General features: G+C 30.9%; 1 protein-coding gene across 1 annotated transcript in view; it reads right to left on the reverse strand.

Annotated features, from left to right (window-relative positions):
* The window catches only part of LOC145330771 (uncharacterized), an 81,822-nt gene that overhangs the window by 12,472 nt on the left and 48,211 nt on the right, over positions 1 to 21,139 (reverse strand). The window contains exons 17-18 of the mRNA XM_080175436.1: positions 10,464 to 10,549; positions 7,384 to 7,428 (exon numbers count right to left, since the gene is read on the reverse strand). Of these exons, the coding sequence (XP_080031562.1) occupies positions 7,384 to 7,428; positions 10,464 to 10,549 (131 nt within the window). The remainder of the gene's footprint in view (positions 1 to 7,383; positions 7,429 to 10,463; positions 10,550 to 21,139) is intronic.

Below are 21,139 nucleotides of genomic sequence, written 5' to 3' on the forward strand. Positions count from 1 at the left end.
AGGAAAAAGAAAAAACACAAAAATACTAAATGTACAATTAATATTAGATGAGGATAAAAGCTGTCTCATTTAGATTTCTTTTTAGATAAGTAAGAAAAACATTTCTACACTCAACTCTAACCTAACACCAAGTAAAAACAGTTTTTCTATATTTTAATCAAGGTGTAACAAAACTTTTTGATATTTAGGTTAGATGTTAATTCCTTTCTTATGAGAAAAATGTTTTTAAATGAAATATAGATGAAGTTGATAAGTTGGGTAAGAATAAACAATTATACATTAATTTTTTTAAGTCTTCTTAAAATTCTTTGTTGGGAGTTTTATCAAATCCTAGTGGATTGGTACAAACCAGCAGTGTCAAATTTCCGCCAACATTTGATTTTGTTTATTATGATTGGGGTTGTAAATCAATCTATAGTCAATTGTCTCATCCCTTTAGATAATAATAGAAAAGATATATAATATATAATAAATAACCAATCAATAGAAGAAGAACCAATACCCCTTTGCAACTAACATAATCTTGATGTATGAATATTTATAGAATATTCTTATATTATGCTATAATTTTTCATGCAAATATAAACAAACTAGAGTTGGCTCGATATAACTATATCTCGCTATTGGCTAGTGTTCTATAAGTATATATCTATTTATCTATTTCTCAATAAATCAATTTTCCGCCCCCGCCATTACTATCTAAAAAAAAGTAGTGAATATTTGATAATTTAAATGATTTTAAGATTTCTTCAATTATATTTTTTTCAGTTTACCATCACCAAAGGGTTATTATGATTAAAATTTTAGTTTCAATATTTGAACACACAGGAAGTGTCGCCACAATCGAATTCTTTTAAAACAGAGTTTTCTTAAATTTATTATATTATAAATTTTAATTTTCTTTTTTGTGATTATAAATTAAATACATCAATATAATGTAAATAGCAACATGAAATGAAAAAAATTAATTTCATTTTAATAAAGTAAATAATGGGTCTTATTGTGTTGGGCAATGAGAGTTTATTATGGATTAAGGGGGCACTATGAGTTTTAAACGATTATTCCTTGGAAAATTTGAGCTCATTTATAGACATTTATTTCCTATAAAGATCTGTCATGGATCTTGAAGCAATAAAGCAGGCCTTTTTGTAAATGTTAAAAATTGGAAGAATCTATTAAATAAAAGTAATCGCAAATATACTTAGTAAATAAAAGTTATAAATAAATATATCTTTTTTAATTTTAATATTGAAAAATACTATTTGACTTTTTATGTTGAATGTACATTAACTTTCACAGTGAAAAACACATTATAAATAAATGATACTAAATATAAAGTTATTGAATAGATTGGCACACAATGTGGGTAGGTGTTCAATTGAAATAAATTCGGTACTGAGATATAAATGGAGATTTTCGGGCACAGAGTAGAGTAGAATAAATAGAGAGAGGGGGGGATGTATGATAAGCAGAACAGAACAGAGATCTTATTTTGGTTCCTTTGGATTTGATTTCTTGTTGCAACAGTCATCTTCCACCTAGGTCAACCAAAATTCCACTGTTATGCTGTAGTTATGATAGCTATAGGAACCACATCTCACCTGAGCTAAAATTATCCATTCCCCCTTGTTATTGAACATGTCTAACCACAACCACATCCCCCCACCCCTATCCAAAGTTATTTCTTTTTGCTCTTGTGTATGTTGCTATTTTTCCCTTTTCCTTCACAACATTGGATGTTCTTCTCCACGAGAATACAATTATTCGAGGTTCCTGATTTGTTCAGGCAGTACAGTCAATCAAGAAAATAGTAAAATTGGCATTTAGAGGTGCTTTAAAAGAAATGGATGTTTATCACTTTTATAGATCATTGATAAAAAGTTATTCTATACATCAAGAACTTCAGAGCTTTTTTTATTTAGGGGGAGAGGGGTAAAAATATTGGAAAGGGGTAATTTCTTAAGTGTGTTTCAACATTGCCTGCAACGAATAAACACCGTGTCAGACATTCCATGGCAGTTGAGAGTATTTAGAAGAATACCAAGGCATGCAAAAGAGACAGGAAAATACAACACCTTGGATTAGAATCGGGAATAGGTGTACATCATTTAGTAAATAGCCAAAACAAGCCAACATATTAGCTGAAATTAACAGTAAATTTTTTTACTGCAAGGAAAAATAAACTCTTTGAGCAAGATTTAAAAATGCAATATCCAAGAGGTTGTTTGTCCAGTAATAGAAAAGCTTTTCAATGGCACCAATATTTGACAATTTATGGAATTCATGATCTTACATGAGTAATGAATTAGTTTAAATTTGTTTATGACAATTTTGAATGTAATACTGCTGTTATATGTCTCTCTAACTTCTTGAAAGCCCATGTGTTCAAAATGTCCGATTTTTTAATATTCACCAATAAAAAAGAAAGATTTTGTTAATGTTCGACAAGAAGAGAAACAGTTTTCAAAAATAAATGAAGTTTCTTGAAAAAAATATATAGAAATAACTACCTGCCCCTTAATCTATAATAATCTAAGTTGGTAAAATAACTCTTTTTCTTTTCTCTTTTATTGTAAGAAAATTAGTGAACCAATGCAAGCAGATAATTACAACCAATATTGCTAATTTTATCCTTACAACATAAATAATACAAAAGTATGAAAGAATAAAAAACATTCTAGAAGAATTGATAGAACAATGATGGATAAATTAATCTACACCCTTTCTTCTTGAAATAGTTACTAGTTACCAAAGATTGAATAAATTTTTTGTTAACATAACCCTATCAAACACCTAAATTAAACTAAAGCTTATTTTAAGAAAGTCATTGAAAATTGCTGCACTTTTACTTCTCCCGTTTGAGCTTTAAAAGATAGCTTTCTACAAAAAAAAACTATATTGTCTATAAATAACATAATAGTTGTGTGTAGGTAAAAATAGGAATAAGAAAATAATTGGTGCATGTCTAAATACTTTAGGATAAAGTAATAAAAAATGCTGAGGAAAAACTAATCAAGTTGCTGCCAAGTCCAAGGGTCAAACCGAACAATTTTGTCATTTGCAACTTCTAATTGCAGTTTAGTAGGGTAGTGTTAAATTTTGAAACACTTCATCATACTAAAATTTTTGTAACTACTGTTGCTTTAAAAGGCCTGCATCATAAATAGTTGGATTGAACATATTTCTAAAAATAGGTACAAATTTTGTAATAACAGTTATTTAATTTTATTTTATTTCCAGGGCTTGATTTTCGAAGTATAATACTGCCGTCTGTGGCCGCAGATTGCTGAATTACTGGTTATGACATTAGATTTAAACACTAGAGGTCTCCATCCCAAGGGCCTTGTGACCTCTCTCAATTGGGTTTTTGGAAATCAACCAATAGTGCCGGAAATATTAACACAGCAGAAAACAATTTGCTAACAGACGAAAAGGGTCCATGGAAAAGGGGACAAGTAGTTATCTCAATATACATTTATACTCTATGTAGATCTGTTGTTATGACTGCAAATTTCCAACTTGGAAAGCTGTTTGTTTACATACTTATCCACATATGCTGTAAATGTTCTGTTGTTCTGGTTAATGAATATGTAAATGTTTGTGTGAGATACAATTATCTTTCTGCTCAAACAATGATACAACCAACTACATCTTATTCCCAAAAACAAAGAAATATTTATCTATTGGATTACAGTAACAACTAACCATAATATTTTAAGTATTGAATCTACTCTATAATCTAATTTTACTGACAGTCGTAACCCTATGGGGGGATGTGATTTTCTCGGCTGTTATTTAAGATACATACCTGAAATTTGTTTTGAAGATTTCTTGTACCAATGAGAAATTATTGAAAAGATTTCTTGGTCTTTATAAAGCCATCGTGATTTTCTATGATTAATTCCATAGTCTCTATATCTCTTTTTTGTGCTTCTCTAATAATAAATGTTGTAATCTTTATTTAAAAACGATATTGTGTTCCACGGATTATCAAATCTATTAATAACTATCTTAACTTAAATCACTTTAAAGGTCAATCTTTCAAAGAATAATAGGAATAATAAGAAATTCAAGCTTTACTTAACATTTTTCTTACATGCATTATGTATTATTACCATATTACTTTAGCTTTAAACTTGAACATGTTTTAGACTTGAAAAATAATTAATGCAAATCTTCGAATGGTACTTTAATCCTATCTTAGACAATTTAGTTTCTTTTAACTGTCTATTCAAGCAATGTAGAATATCAAATCTTTTCTCAGATAAAATGTAAAAGTTACCTACACTTTTAATTCTTTTACAGCTCAAATATCACTGTATAATATTTGGGATTTAAAATAGTTTTTAATCATCATAATTTGACAGGTTGTGGTTTGCTCAAGTCAGATAAAAAAATTTTATACCTCTTATGCAATTATGAGATTTTGTAGTACTTTAGTGCGTAAGGTAACAAGTACCTCCGAGAGGAAAAATTGCCAGCTTAAGATATCTAGCTTAACCAAAAAAAAGATAAAAAGCCTCCTTTTAAAACTTCTTTTATCTGCAGGGTAGTATATAAATAATTCATAGTTCAATCTAATCCTGGATGGATTAGTGGGATTCTTAAATACAGATAAAGGTATCTGACTTTGGAAAAAAATTGATTTAAAATAAGCATAAAACTATATCCTTACCCCTTAGGAGCTTATATATTTAGTAAGTAATTATCCTCCGTTCTATCCATATAATAACTTTAGACCATTACAAAAGGTCCTTGAAAATTATGGTACAATTAATAAAAGTTAATTAAGATGTCTTACTCGATAGACAAACCTATTACTTATTATTACAAAAATATCTTTGAAAATAAATGTTTCTCAAGTTACTATTCCTAAATCTCTTTAATCTAAATCTTTTTTATCTCTTGATCTTGTAATCAGAAACTAACAAAGGTTGCACTTCTTTTCTTAGATTTATCTGTGCTTACATCAATAGCCTCTAAGGGCTTTGTCCTAGTGGATACACCCAAGTTCTTTAAGAGCAGAGTAAAGATAATTAGTAAATATGATAAATCAAAACTTAGATTTATTATAATTTAAAAGTTATAATTGGTATCAAAACTAAGAACTTTAAAAAGCAGTCATGATAAAACTGCTAACAGGTAGAACAACGTTAGACCACAAGCGAGCTTTGAATTATTGATTATGTTGCTTATTGTAGATTAGGTTAGGTAAAGCTATGGCTAGATCCACCTGTATGGATCAGAAATAGTTTTTCTTCAAATTAAAAAAAAAAAAGAGGGTGTATAAACATCCTAGACCCCTCTTTTGCATGCATATGTTTGAAAGGCTATTGTAAAATACAATAAATTTGATCAAACCTACATAAATAAAAATAAATTTACATCTAGAACAAATAACTTTTTATAGATTTTTATTTTAAAATTATTGATAGATGATTTAAAACCTCATATTTTCTCTTTTTCATTCTAAATTGAAATACTCTGTTAAAATTATAAACAATAAGGTTGAATAATAAGCATAATGTACTGGGAGGGAGAGGACATTGGAGGGTAAATCAAATTGGTACCCAAAGTTTTATAAACATGATATCTTATATGTTTTCTTTAAAACTATGGGTACTTTTTGTGAATTTTTATTAGTTGTATCCAAACTAAAGGGGAATATTTGTTCATAAACATTGACGGTGAATATAAATTTATCGTCCATTGTCTAATCCCTTGAGGTCCCAGATAAATATTAATTTTATTAAAATATACATAACTACAAACCGTATGATTATACAAATACACAAAACAATTATATAAAAATATATGTAAGTAAAAAAAACTCTTTTTCTGTGCTCGCTTACTATCTGTTAGTTAATTCCAGAAACTGTAATTATATTATCCTGGCTTAATGGAAATTTTGGTAAACAGTATAGTTCAGGTTTAAGAAGTATATACAAAAATCCATACAATTTTCCAGTAGATTAAATTTTCTAATCTTTGTTAGGTACATATCAAATATTTTTTTTATAAATACAGAAATGAAATAATAATAATATTTTTATTGAATTTTTTGTTTATTTTTATCGTTATACCTTCATTTTGAGGGTAAGGAAAAGGTTGTATGTAAATAATTATTAGTGTATGTATTAACATATTGAGGCTTAGTCTGCCTTTTAGACGGACATAATTATACTTTTTTTATACATAAACCTTTCATTTCCTCAAAATATCACTTTTTTTACAACATTGAGCTTTGCATTTATAGACTAGTCTCAAGGAATTCTAAATATCGCAATCAACTAACTATTTAGTTGCACAACTTTTGTCTGAAGGTGCTAACTGTTTATTGTAATAAATTACGCCTGTTTTATGCCAAGACTTTTCTCATACTCTACTAATTCCTGTCACACATAAAATATAGTAGCCGTAGATAAAGTTTTTAACGACTTTAGTTGTGACACGGTGTTATATAATCTAGGTGTTATATATGTATATTTTAATAGCAAAGTTCTAAAAACCTTTCTCTAATTATACCATAAATTGTTTTTAGGTAAATAATTATAATGAGGTAATTCCTGAATGACTGATGTAGCGTTTCCTAAAAATATCCTGAAACTTATTAACACAAATATAAAACCAATAATAGTCAAAATCATATGATATATTTTCTCGTATTCATTCGAATCCGGTGGATAGGAACCGGTTCTCATCCATACGAAAAAACTATGTCTAGCATCGTATTGTATCCAGTTTTCTACGAATATAGAATGTACAATCATAAGATTAAAACCAGTTTTTTAGCCGGTGCCTCCGGCACCTCGGGGCTAAAAAAAACTAGTTTTAATCTTACAATTGTACATTCTATATCCGCGGAAAGCCGTTTATAATACGATACGAGAAATAACTATTACAGTATGGCTTTAAAAACGATTAATATCTGATAGATAAGAACTGGTTCTCAGCTATGAATTGTGTTTCAGTATATTTTTCATTAATATTAAAACAAAAATCACAGAACTGGTTTTAATCTTATGTTTTTTCCTTTTAGTATCCCCAGGAAGATGTCTGTAATACGATTCAATAAATAACTTTAATGGTTTGGGTATAGTCGCTTTCGTGGCAACGCTCCTTAAGGGGCGATTCTTCATTTTTTTCACGGTAGCTTTTCTTCTATTTCAGCCCCTGCGGGGTACTCTAACCCAGCGGGGACAATTACCTTACCCTGTGGGGCAATCACCTAACCCAATATAACCTAAAATAACCTATCAAAGCCATTTTAAAAATACGACGAATCGCCCCTAGGGAGCGTTGCCACAAAAGGGACTATTCCCAATGGTTTTTAATCATATGATCCAGTTAATTTAATCACAAAAAAAAATATTTTTGTCTTACCTATTAATTTCTCCAAAACAGGTGACATCAAGAATGTAGCAGTTACTTTGAAAAATTAACATATCAAAATTTGGAATTTAAGATTGGATTGCATTTTTAGCAGTTTACAATAAGTCCGAGCTCTAGTCCTATTCCACGTCTAGGATACAACTTTACAATTTCAAATTTATGATTTGACGCTAAAAATAACCAATCACACTTCTCCTTTGTCATAAAGCAACCAATAACATGCTAGCATTTAGATAAAGAAACAAATGATTAGTTTATTTTTGCGGCAAATTAAGAAATTCATTAAAGTTCATGACTAAAGATGTTTAAATGTAGTATGTTAATTGTAAAACACAAAAAGGAAAATTTGATCTATAACAAAAAAAACTAGGCTGTGCAATTAAAAATTAGTGCCAAATCAAAATTAGGTAAAATATTTTAAATCAAACTAAATCTATAGATGAACAGCAAAGAAAAACCACCCTTCCCCCACCATGATAAGTCCTAATATATAAATATTTCATTTTCTGTAAGAAGTCTTAAACTTTAAATTGCAGTTTTTTACATTTAAATGCATGGTACAATATATTCTAAAAGTTTACTTTTTCTTTTATTGCAGTTTTAAAGATCTTCAAAAAGCTTCTTTACAAAGATAAAATGTACATGTATAGACCAACCCTCCTCCCCCCCCCCCCTACACACATCAGATATCCAAGTTACATGTTAAGCAGGGAGGGATGGGATTCAAATTTTAAAAAAAATTGTTTCAGTTGTAATTGTACACAAATTTAGTGTGCAAACTTTAAACTCCAGATTTAAATCTACAGAAGGGTTTACAGAAGAGTTTACATCAATTTATCATCCATGAGGTCTTATCCCTTAGGATCCCTGATTTTAGGTATAGAGATAAGTTTATATTAGTGTGTGCAGAATACAGATGTAAAATAGAATAAAGACAAGGAGTTTAAAATAAAGTTTTAAATCCCATAAGCCCCCCCCCCCCAAAAAAAAAAATATTTCCAATTAGGTTGTTCTCTTATAACACTTGTCATGAAATTAAGTTTTCCATTTTGCTGCTATGTTTTCGAAACTATGTATTCCTAACTGTTTCATATCACATTTGGGACCCATTTCTTATAATAGGAGATTCTTTTAGTCATAGAATTTATTTTATTGGGGAATTTATAACCTATTGTTTTCCCACCATTTTTGCCATGTAAAATTTGTATGGTTAATCTTGCCAAATGAGATAATAGTTATTTCTTTCATCGTATTATAAACCGCTTTCCGCGGATATAGAATGTACAATTATAAGATTGAAACTAGTTTTTTAGCCCCGAGTTGCCGAAGGCACGGGCTGAAAAAAACTAGTTTTAATCTTATAATTGTACATTTCTATATTCGTAGAAAGCTTGATATAATACGATGATAGACATAGTTTTTTCGTATGGATGAGAACCGGTTCCTGTCCACCGGATTCGAATGAATACGAGAAAACAGGATATAGCAAATCAACTATTGGCTATCCCTTCATTGTTAGGCTAGACACAGAGCTAAACACAACACACCTAAATCAATATTATTACAAAAACTTAAAGGGAGAAAATAATGTTATTTTTCATGTCTGCATACTTATTAGAGGAACAACAGTTTATAGAAATATCGTAATCTGAAATATATTTGCTAAACAGTCATAGAACTCAATCAACTAAGAAAAAGTTTAAGTTTTAGATAAAAATGGACAGAAATATGGTCTCCAAATGAAGTTTTTTATAGTGCCTATGAACAATATGCACTATAAACAGCTCTTCTTAAAATTGCGCCTGAGGCCTGTGCTCTACACATAGGTTCATAGTTTTATTCCATTTTCTGGCTTAACCTTAACAGTCGGGTCGTCTTTTTGAACAACTTATTATTTACCCGAGATGACTAGAAATTTGTATTTGTTGTCCCTGTTTAATTTTATCGAACAACTTCCCTCCCCTCTCCCTTTCCATAAAATGTTAAAAAGAATACAGAAATATTTTGATATTTTTAGTAGCAATTAATTATTTTTATTTTATAGGGAAAAATATGGTTGTATATACTTTAAAATAATTTTTTTCCCTAGTATTACTTTTCGTTAAATCAGATTAGGTTAATTGAATCTGGGATTATATATCAATGAAGAAAACGAATGAACTATAATTGAAGTCTGAAGACTAACTACATATAAGTATAAAATGAAATTCTTTTTTGTAAAAGTTAAAGCTAAGCACCTTTTTGAATTTAGAAATTCAGAATAAAATATTTTGCTTTGAAAATGGTATTAGAACAGAATAATAATGATAAGATGCAAAAAGTATAAATGAATGAATTCAAAGAAAGGAGCATTTTAAATTCATTAAAGAAGAAGAGGATCATGGAAAGACAATGAAGTTGTGAGTTTGGTCGTATTTTCACAGTAGCTTTTCTCTTATGTCTAGCCCCTGTGGGGCATATTTTCTAACACTGCGGGGCAATCATTAACATTTACTTAACCCAACCTAACCTAAAATAAGAGCTATTGTGAAAATACGATGAAACCTGCAACTTCATTTTCTTTCCATGACCCAAATAAGGTTGCAAGCAAAGTATGTGACTTATTTAAGTTCTGAGAGAAAAAAGGTTCACAACATCCAAAGGAAGTAGAGCCCAAACCTCAGCGATGGACAAATGGAAGTGAGTTATAGATCAGAGATTCAGTAATCATAAAGAGATAGAAAAAAAATTTATGATGACTAAATAGAACATATTTTAAACTTTACAATTGTTTAAGTCTTTTGTAGAATGTCCAACAGACCACGGACCAAGAAAAATATAAAGAGGATGTTTATTGGTGAGGGTAATATTCCCAAATTAATGATACGTAAATTGTGGCCAAGAAAATCTGTGTTTTTCCATATCGTTACAGATTCACTGACTAGTTGACACACAGACAGACATGCAGTAGTTATAGAATTACTTTGCTTCTAAATAAAGGTGTTATTATAGATTTGTTCGAATTTATTGTTTACTGTAGGACAATTACCTAGTTGGGAGTTTTTCAATTATTAAAATTTTGATATGTTAACCTAGAGAAGAGGCGAGTAGAATAAAAGTTAGAGCTCCCGAGGTAATGATAACTGTGGCACGTCGTCTTCCTTCCTGTTCCTCCTCCTCCTGACCAATCACAGTCCGTTACCAATTTCATAGGCTTTTAGTAAATCATCATTTTTTTTATTTATTTGATATATATTGTCTTGAATATTTGACACTAATTATTTTCAAGTTTGGAAATATTTTACCAATCTGTAATCTAATTTTAGGATATGCGGTTTATACTTAGTAGTAGATACAAACTTATGGCTGTCCCCAAACATCTAGGAGCTCTGTATTCAAAGATTGAAAGATAACCATCCAAAGTCTTAAATATTAAAATAAATCCACTCTGGGAATTGAAGCTTTCCTTTATTGGAGAACTCAATCAGTTCAGTAGACATTGAATTCCTAAGCAACAGACAAAAAAGCTTACTACTTTATATTATATGATTATTGTTTTGTCCATCTGGCTGCTTAAATTATGGAAAAACATTATATCTGGCTACTATCTCCCAACTTGATTCCCCAATTTGCACCCAGTCAATAACTGTATCGGTCATAGATCTGTAGGCAATACTATCATAGACATGGTATTTCTTTGTCTGCTTTAATATCATTTAAGATATAACAAGAGCATGAACTTTTAATTTAAAGAATATTATTTTTACAATAAAAATGTAATATTTTTGTACTGTTGAAAGATTTTACCAGTTTGAACAATTTAGAATATAAATCCAATTTGTGGAAGTTTGTTTACACAAACTCTTTATGAAAACCACACATGCTACAAAATTTGGGCAGTGCAGGAACAATAATTTATTTCATTTTCTATTGCTAGTGATGGTATGAGAGAAGGAAAACTAATACTGTGTGTATCTGCCTAACTGTGATGGTATGAGAGAAGGAAAACTAATACTGTGTGTATCTGCCTAACTGTGATGGTATGAGAGAAGGAAAACTAATACTGTGTGTATCAGCCCAACTGTGATTGTATGAGAGAAGGAAAACTAATGCTGTGTGTATCTGCCTAACTGTGATGGTATAAGATAAGGAAAACTAATACTGTGTGTATCTGCCTAACTAAGATGGTATGAGAGAAGGAAAACTAATACTGTGTGTATCTGCCTAACTGTGATGGTATGAGAGAAGGAAAACTAATACTGTGTGTATATGCCTAACTGTGATGGTATAAGATAAGGAAAACTAATACTGTGTGTATCTGCCTAACTGTGATGGTATGAGAGAAGGAAAACTAATACTGTGTGTATCAGCCCAACTGTGATTGTATGAGAGAAGGAAAACTAATGCTGTGTGTATCTGCCTAACTGTGATGGTATGAGAGAAGGAAAACTAATACTGTGTGTATCTGCCTAACTGTGATGGTATGAGAGAAGAAAAACTAATACTGTGTGTATCTGCCCAACTGTGATGGTATGAGAGAAGGAAAACTAAACTAGAAAATGTAGGAGTGATAATAGCGTTTACCGCTATTCTATACCTTGCGTTATCAAAAGGGCAGGTTTTAACCTATCTATCCTTTGAAATTAGAAGACGTACGTATCAGCCTTCCTACCTGCAAAGTAATCCTTTAAATGTTGGTTCAGTATGTAGTTAATCCTAGTCCCGACTCTCAAGGAAACCCAATTCTAACCGATAAGGTCCTCCCTTACTTAACGGCTTGCCACTAATTCCCTCGACAGTGTTATATTCGAGCTAGGTAAATTATAGAGTAGTTTTTAAACGAGTTTACCAATTATTAACTAATTCCTATTATTTTATAATTTTATTTTACAAGACTTAATTTAAACACAAAACAATCACAAGATATTAATCAGATTTTAATTATATTACAAGATCTCAAGATTTAATAATATTAGATATATATAAATGGTGGAATAATACTTATGAATTAATTTACAAGACAAAACAATTCAAGATTTAATGATATTGGATATATAAAAGGTGGAATTGTATTTATGAATTAAAGGACAAGACAGAACAATTTAAATTCAAAATGGTTGCAATAATTTAGAATTAGACCAAACAAAATTATACACAAAACTTAATTAACACAAAATATTATCAATTAATGTATACTTAATTACAGGCGTGATAGGTATACCTATCTCAAGGATTCTTAATTACTTAAGTATTAATTACTATTCAAAGTTGTTTCTTTATTTTAAAATAATAATCAATCAATAGCGTCGGACTTTTACTGAGGCTTTTAAAACAAAATCTTTTACTTAATGCTTTAGCTTAAGATTTAAATTAAATAATCAACCAATGGTGTTAGACTTTTACTGAGGCTTTAAATTAATGTTACTTAAACTTTAGCTTAGGATTTAAATTAAATAATCAACCAATGGTGTTAGACGTTTACTGAGGCTTTAAATAAATGTTACTTAAAACTTTAGCTTAGGATTTAAATTAAATAATCAACCAATGGTGTTAGTCGTTTACTGAGGCTTTAAATAAATGTCGCTTAAAACTTTAGCTTAGGATTTTAAAATCAAAATCAACCAATGGTGTTAGACTTTTACTGAAGCTTTAATTAATATTACTTAAAACTTTTGGCTTAATAAAATAGTTATCAAATGTCAATTATTTCAGGTAATCAAAATCAACCACTGGTGTTGGGTGTTCCTTTGGATATGATTAAGGTAAATTTAATCAAAGTTTTAGAAGTAAAACTTACGAGGTTCTATAGTTCAAGAATTAATTTTCTATGGACAATGTTCTACAAGCAAGATGCTTTGCTTTTGGTGGCTGTGAGAAGAGTGAAGAATCTCCAGAAATCTTTGCCTTTTATACTTTTTGGGGACGCTTGTTGCGCCCCCTAGACGTCTGGTTCTAACCATAATTAATAGCCATCTTAGCTATCTGTTGCTGTAATTGTCACATATCAGACGTCTAATTTTTATGGTTGTTGGTTTTAGCCGTCTATATAACTGGTATTTTCACTTTTTAGCATGGTGAAATTTCGCATGCTAGACGTCTAGTTTTTGATCTGTGGATAACTGTTGTTGGGGTTGTCACTTTTCAGGGTGAAACTTTCCCTTTTTTCACTTTCCTTCTGTCTAACAAGTGGTTTTGTTACTGGGTTATGAACCCTGGTATGTGACAAAGTTCATTGACTTCCTAATATAATTTCCTCTTGACAACTATTCCTTCCACCAAAGGCCTGTAATATTTTAAGTTTGATTATAAAGGAAATGGTTACGGTTTTCAAAATTAAAGATGTAATAAAAAAGAAAGAATAAAAGAATTATTGATTTTGAACTTTTTTATCCTTGTTACTTATACAATATATTAATAAAACAAACATTTTATAGGATACATTACTTGGATGTTTTGGACAAGGTCAGCTATGTTAGAAGGTAAGTGTTTTAAAGCTTACTTTTTACATTATACTCCTCTTTACAAAAAAAAAGAGAAAAAAAATTAATTGTCTTGCCAAGTATATTTTTTTTTGCATAAAAAGAGAAAGAGAAAAAAAAAAAATTTTTTATGTAGTACCTGTAATACTAAAAATTTGGTAATTTATTCCTTGCTGTGGGCAATGATGATGAGGCGGGAAAGCTCTGCTAGTGTGATCTTGTAGGCGATCCTGCTGGGTAGTATCAAACAACAGGCTCCTTGAGGCATGCAGTTGAGGAGCTCTCGGAAGGTGATGGATGAAGACAGGTATAATCTGTAGACTGTTTCTTCATTGGTTTCTGTGAGCGTTCTGATGGCCTGCAGTAACTCAGGCAGGCGATATGCACGGGAGTAAGTTGACATTTGCATCAATAGGTGACGTTTTGCTGGCACAGTGTGGTTGATCAATGGCATGCTGGGCAGTATCAGGAATCGTGTGGTCATTTTCTCCAGGTACTTGGTGGAGAAGTTTGGAATTGTGGGTAATACTTCTCGGTTGGCATGATGCCAAAGGCTACACATTTCTCCTTCGGGTGTGAGAGGGTATCTTTTTGGAGGCTCCATGACTTGGAATTTGAAATTGTTTAGTGTGACACTGACGATAGTGCGATCTTGGTGTATGTGCTTCAAGGAAGGAATCCACGAGTGTGGGCAACTGGTGTTGGCGAGTCTCACCAAGTTTGCTCCCTGGCTGTATACCATGGTTGGTACATAAAGACCCTGCGTGACGGCGTATGAGGTTGTTTGGGCCTCATACACCGTCAGCTGGTCTGTCACTAAGTCCCACGTGCATGATTTAGCTGTGCCCCTGGAGAAGCTTGATACATGGCTCAGCTGGTATGTTTTGATTATATTGTTGCTGATTATTATCTGGGGACAGCTGTTTTTCAGTGTGCTCATACCTTCTTGGTTTACTTTCGACATGTCCTTCGTTATCTGGGGGATGTTGGTCATGTCGGTGTTTATTTGCTCGACCACAGCCAATGGGGGAAGATATATCATGTTGACGAAAAATGCCCTTTTTTCATTTAAGTTGCTGATTGTGAAGCTGTCCATGAGTTTTCTTTTGAGTGAGTAGATCTTCTTGCGCTTGGAGGGTTGTTCTGCTGAGGGTATGGGTGGCCTTCCTGTAGGGGTTACCTCTGTATTTTTGGGCGAGTTAGGGGCTGATATTATGTACTGTGGGCTTCCCGGAGGGGTTTTTGGACCAAAATTGGGTTTATAGGACGGCGAATTTGAAGGTCCCGGGGGGCAGGATTCTGGGGACTTTCTAGGGGGCGTGCTGGTGCGTGCTGTGCTTCTAGGGCTTGGGGGGTTGTAATCGGGTGATGAGCCACGGGGTTTTGTCCACGAGTAAGTCTTCTTTAAGCGTTTATTAGGGGCGCCGCCGCCTGAAACATTTAAAGTATAAGTTTTATATAATATCACAGTTAGTTTACATTGTATCACATTGAGTTATAAGAAATTTGGGAGGAGCTTTGCTCTTTTACTAAAATTGAAATAATATATGTTTTTATCAACAAAAATGATATTTGGAGAGATAATTTTTAAATTTGTTTACATATGATTTTTGGCAGTGAAAGGTCAATGGGGAATAATTTATATTTACATCAAAATATAGTTATTTTGTGGTTAAGATTTAGCATAAGTTTAACAATGTTTACTATGAAGTGCAGGGGTTGGATATTGGAAGATATTTTCATATTTAAATTGAAAGAAAATTTTCATTTTTGATATTACAAATAGATTTTATTGGTAAATTTTAATATTTTAATAAGTTGTTAAATTTGTAGGGTGTTTTAAATGGAAAATAAAAAATAAAAAAAATATATATAGATAGGATGAGAGATAAATATTTCAGTGTAGTCATAATATTACAAAAAAAATGCAGGGGGGGGGGGTAAATGGGAAATAATTTTATGGGTCTCCAAAAGAAATATTTATAGATAGGATGTGAAGATAAATGTTGCAGTGTAGTTAAAATAAAAAAAAATGCGGGGGGGGGGGTAAATGGTAAATAATTTTATGGGTTTCCAAAAGAAATATTTATAGATAGGATGTGAAGATAAATGTTACATTGTTGAAAACTTACAAATTATGGAGGGTTGGGTAAATGAAAAATAATTTTTTTTTTATATCCCCAAAATAATGTTTATGGATAAGTTTTAGCGATAAATGTTACAGTATAATCAAGACATTACAAAATGTGGAGGGGGGGGTAAATGAAAAATAAAATTTTCTATATGTAAAATAAGCCTTTATAATTGATGTGTAAGGAGAAATATATTATTGGAAAATTAAATATTTTGTGTAATAATAACTTTTAGATTAGCTTGCCTACAGATTATCAATTATAAATGATAAATCTACACTTTTTGTTCGGTTCAAATTTTTAATAGGCTATTTGTTAGCGAGAGATAAATATGAAAAATAATAGAGTTACCTGATTTTTTAGGACTTGTTGGGTCCAGTGGTACTATTTCATCGTCAGACTGAAATAATAGAAAGGTAAGGAAAAAGTAAAAAAAGAATATTATTGTGTAGATGGGAATAGTAAAAAATTGTGGATTGAAAACATTATTTATAATTTTGTAAATAAAAAGATAAAAAAAATGAACCAATATGGTTTAAAGGTGTGGGTGAAATAAAAGGTTTAGGGGTAGGGGGGGGAAATTTATTTTGGACTAAATGACATATTTTAGTGATTCTATATGAATCTATTATCGGGTTAAATTACATGCTTTCTATATATTAGGATTATACTAAAAAAATTATACTTACAAAGCAGTCATATACTGGATATTTCTGCGCCATCATTGAAAATGAGTGCTGTCTTTTTTCCTAGCTTGTCTTTTCCGGATCCTAATGAGTTAAGTTCTGAAGATCTTGGAGCCGTTGAAGGAGTGGTTCTAGATGGAGCTGGAAAATCTGTCCCCAGGTAATCTGTAAGACATATAATATGTAAGGAAAAAAAAATTGTATTTTTTGAAAATATCTATTTATAAAAAAAATTCATATTATTTTAGAGGTTTCAGAATTGACTTGAATACGTGGTTGCTTATCGCGATTCTCGTCCTTGTCCTTCTCTTAGTCTGCACGCAATTGTGCATGATTTTCGTTAAGTTAGGAGGTATGTTTCTAATTAATTAAATATTTAGGGTAAAGGATATATATTTACTTTTCTATCAGTATTTTAAATTTCCTTATACGGAAAGGGGGGTTAAAATAATGCATGCGCTGTATGCCGCGTAAAATTTTTTACTAGTAATGAACTAAAATTCGCGTGGGTTTCATTGTTTATTATAAATCATTGGAGTGAGGATATTATTTGTAAAAAAAATTTTATTTTTAGCGTTGTTTGAGCGGTGTTTTCGAAGGACTAACAATATTCGGAGAGTGGAGGAGGGAAATGGAGGCCATATTGAAATGAATCCGTTGAACCCTGCTGGACCTAACATTTACGACGATGTCGAGTTTTAATCAGTGAATTCAAATTGTATTTAATAAAATTATACAAGTTAGTTTAAATAAGAGGTCAATAGAAAATTTGAGGATTTTATTATATTTAATATAAAAATTTGAAAGTAATTTGGGTATTTTTATATGGTAAAACTTGTATAAATTTGTGAAAAACGATTTAATCTGTGTGTGTTTTCTATTTAAAATCATTATTAAAAAAATTCACCTGATTATTTTCAGCACTTTAGTTATAAAGTTGATTTAATGTTTTCAGCAAGGCAGAGTAATGATTAACATATGTGATTTTAATTATTAAAGTAGTTTTCACTGAGTATTGTGTCTATCTTTTTAACTTTTGTAACTGTTTTCTTCTATGATTATTCACTATAACTTGATTATGTTTTTGCTTTCAGATTTATTTCGCGATTATGGACATCTATAGTGTGTTGTTTGATGTTCAGGAGGAGACTGGGGGCGAGGAGCTTGGGGTCGGAGATTTTAAGTCGGAGTTTGAGGGGGATGGAGGCAGCGGAGGGACAGTGTTATCTGGTGGGGCTGGAAACACTCTGACGATAAATGTGGTGGTTGGGGGCAGCGTTTTGGCGATCTGCGTTTTCTCAATGTAAGTAAAAAAATTTTTATTGTTGGTTAATATCGTTATTTTTAAAAACAAAGTAACAGTCCAGAAATTGTTTTTGTGTGAAGTTGATCTTTGCTAATTTTGTGTTGGCTTCAACAAAGAAGGGTGTGTTTTTCAAGTTGACTAAATCTATATTTAAAATTCCATTCGGGAAGTCTATTGCTTGTAGTAGTAAACCATGTTCTAGTTGAGGGCGTTCAAGTTGAATTAAGCATAAAAACCTCTCATCAAAGTTGATCTCGATCTTGGAATCGAGCTTGGTGTGGCCTGGCAGGATTACAAATGATGTTAGGGAGATTAAGTAGTAGTCCGCCTTTATTTGTTCTATTTTAAAGTATGGCGAGCCGTGAATTATTAATTCATACATCTAATATTTTTCTTTGTTGTTTTAGGTTGTTGAGGATGCTGTTCAAGCACTTTTGGAAACAATCCACCGGTAAGATTTGTTTTTAAATTTCGAATGGGAATTGGGTTTGATTGTTTAAAATGAAACGTTTAAACAGGTAGTCTATTAGTTTGTAGGTACCATAAATGTAAAATAATACGGACGAGATTAGGGCCGTCACTAAAATAATTGCTACAGGTAGTAAAAATAGGGTTGCTATCAGAATACCAATAATTTGGGCTGGGTTCAGTTCATCAGTATGGTTGATGACAGTTTTCATAGATTGAATGTTTTTTTTTTTAGTCGCCAACCGTGAGATCGATGTTGTTGGGTCTGGAGGTGCTGCTGATGAATTAATCCAGGTACATTTTAGATTCTGGAAAAGAAATAATTATTTTGTCGTTATAATTAAAAGGGAGATGTATTAAAATCAAAAAAGATATACAATTTAAGAGTTATAATGCAAGAAAATGTACATAAAAACGAAATATGGAAGGAAAACTTAAATATATAATATTTTTTTAGCTGGATCCTGTCAGCGCTAAGACCTGCACCCAGCCCCGCCCCGGACTGGTGAGAAAGGTAAGAATAGGGTTTAATTTATTAATGGTAGGTAGTAAAGCTTTAAAGAATATTATGCAAGTTTATTCGGTTCTTAAGAATACTTTATTATTTTAGAGGTTAACTGCGTTCGAGCCCAGGCGGATTAATTTTGTAAGTTTGTATTTCATTTATTGGTTAGGGAGGGGATTTGGAAGGATATTAATAAGTAGTTAAAATAATTGCTTAAGTTATTTATAGGTTTAGTTAGTAAATTTCTCGATTAAAATCTTATTTAATATTTTAGGATGAGGTCTGAAGCGCCTGTTAGTTTTAAAAGAAGAATTACCACTGATCAAATTTCAACATAGTTGGGGGGGGTTCAGTTTAAATTGTTTTTCTTCTTAAAAAACTAGGGCTAAATTTAGGTGAATTACATAAGTAAAGATTTTCGATGGGTTAAGTTATTAATTTGTTAGGAGGGTTAAGTTTAGGGTACGTATTTAATTTAGGATTAGCAGTTGGATAAGAAAAAAAATATGTTGGATTGTATTAACTTTTAGGGGGGGAGAAAATAGGGGGGGGGAGGTTGTAGAATAAAGGATTGTAGTGGTTTAGTATATGAATGAAAAGAAATTTTACAGGATAAAAGGAAACGAAAGTAAAAAAATTATGGGTAGGTATTTAAATACGTAATTTTAATTGTAAAATTGTTCGGAAAGATGGGGGTTAAATTTGGGGGGGGTAATAAAATTGAAAGAATTAAGATTTCTTTTCGGGCGCAGAGATTTAAGTTAGTATAAAATTAATTTGAAGGTGGAATATTAAGTTTGAAGGAATTAATATTTCTTCTCGGGCGCAAGGATTTAAGTTAGGACGAAATTAATTTTAAGGTGGGATATTTAAAATTTAAGGAATTAATATTTCTTCTCGGGCGCAAGGATTTAAGTTAGGACGAAATTAATTTTAAGGTGGGATATTAAAATTTAAGGAACTAATATTTCTTCTCGGGCGCAAGGATTTAAGTTAGGACGAAATTAATTTTAAGGTGGGATATTAAAATTTAAGGAACTAATATTTCTTCTCGGGCGCAAGGATTTAAGTTAGGATGAAATTAAAAATGAGAAAATCTTTACTAGAATGTTATTAACCTATGTATTAAGTATGATATATATTTTTAGAGGAAAAGACCACTACATTCCTGACAACTGAATAACATTTTGTTTGGGGGGGGGTGGTTTAGGCTATTGAACATTATATCTTAATATTGATGGGTAGCGTTAGATTTATTATTGTAATGAAACTAAGTGTAAAGAAAAATTTATCAAGGGATTTGAAGGGAAATTTAAAGGTTGTAAAATTAGGGGAAATTTGTATGGAATAAGGATTAAGATTTTAGTGTTTTGAAAGAAATTTTAAATAAATTTAGGGGGTTAATTTACTTTATGCACTATTATCAGGTTTGGAATGGCTTTTTCTCAAAAAATAAAAGAATTTTAGTTTTTGACTAAATTCTTAAAGTTATTTAAAATAAAATATTTAAGATTTGGTGTTTAAGATTTGGCTTAAGTTAAATTAAAGGACTATTTCTGTTTTTTTTTTTTTTTAATTCAAAATTTGATATTCAAAATTCCTTATTATCAGGTGTGTGTCTCAAGGTTTGGACGTCCTGGAGAATTTATACCGTAATATTTTAAGAAAGTCTTTATCTTCGAAATTATGAAACTTAAATATATTTGGTAAGTATTTGCGTAAAATTTAAGTAAAAGCTAAAAATGGAGTGCGTCATTTTAATGGCGTGGGTTGGATGGAGGGTTTAAATAAAATCGTTTAAAATTTTAGAATATTCTTCAGGAATGTTAACGAAAGACACACCACTGTATAATAACGGAAGTAAAATATGATAGATTTTAATTTATCATTAAATTGATATTGGTAAAGACAAGGAAAGAAACTTGTTTCGAGATACATTAATTTAACACCTATTTGTATAAATGGAGGTAAAAATAGATTTTTATTAGCTTCTTAACGTTCGGAAATAATTTATTTGAATAGATGGTTAATTAAAGGGAACAAGAAGAATTATGGGTGTTAGTTAAGTGCTATGTAAATCAAGTAGCGTTTAAAATCTGTTGTATTAAGGGGAATCATTCTATTGTACTGTAAGATTTATGGGTTATGGTGTTAAAATATTTTGAGAGAAGCTAGTGGAAGTTTGTATTTAT

Source organism: Acartia tonsa, chromosome 10 (assembly GCF_053477335.1).
Source record: "Acartia tonsa isolate MP-2025a chromosome 10, ASM5347733v1, whole genome shotgun sequence".
Taxonomy (NCBI): Eukaryota; Metazoa; Arthropoda; class Copepoda; order Calanoida; family Acartiidae; genus Acartia; species Acartia tonsa.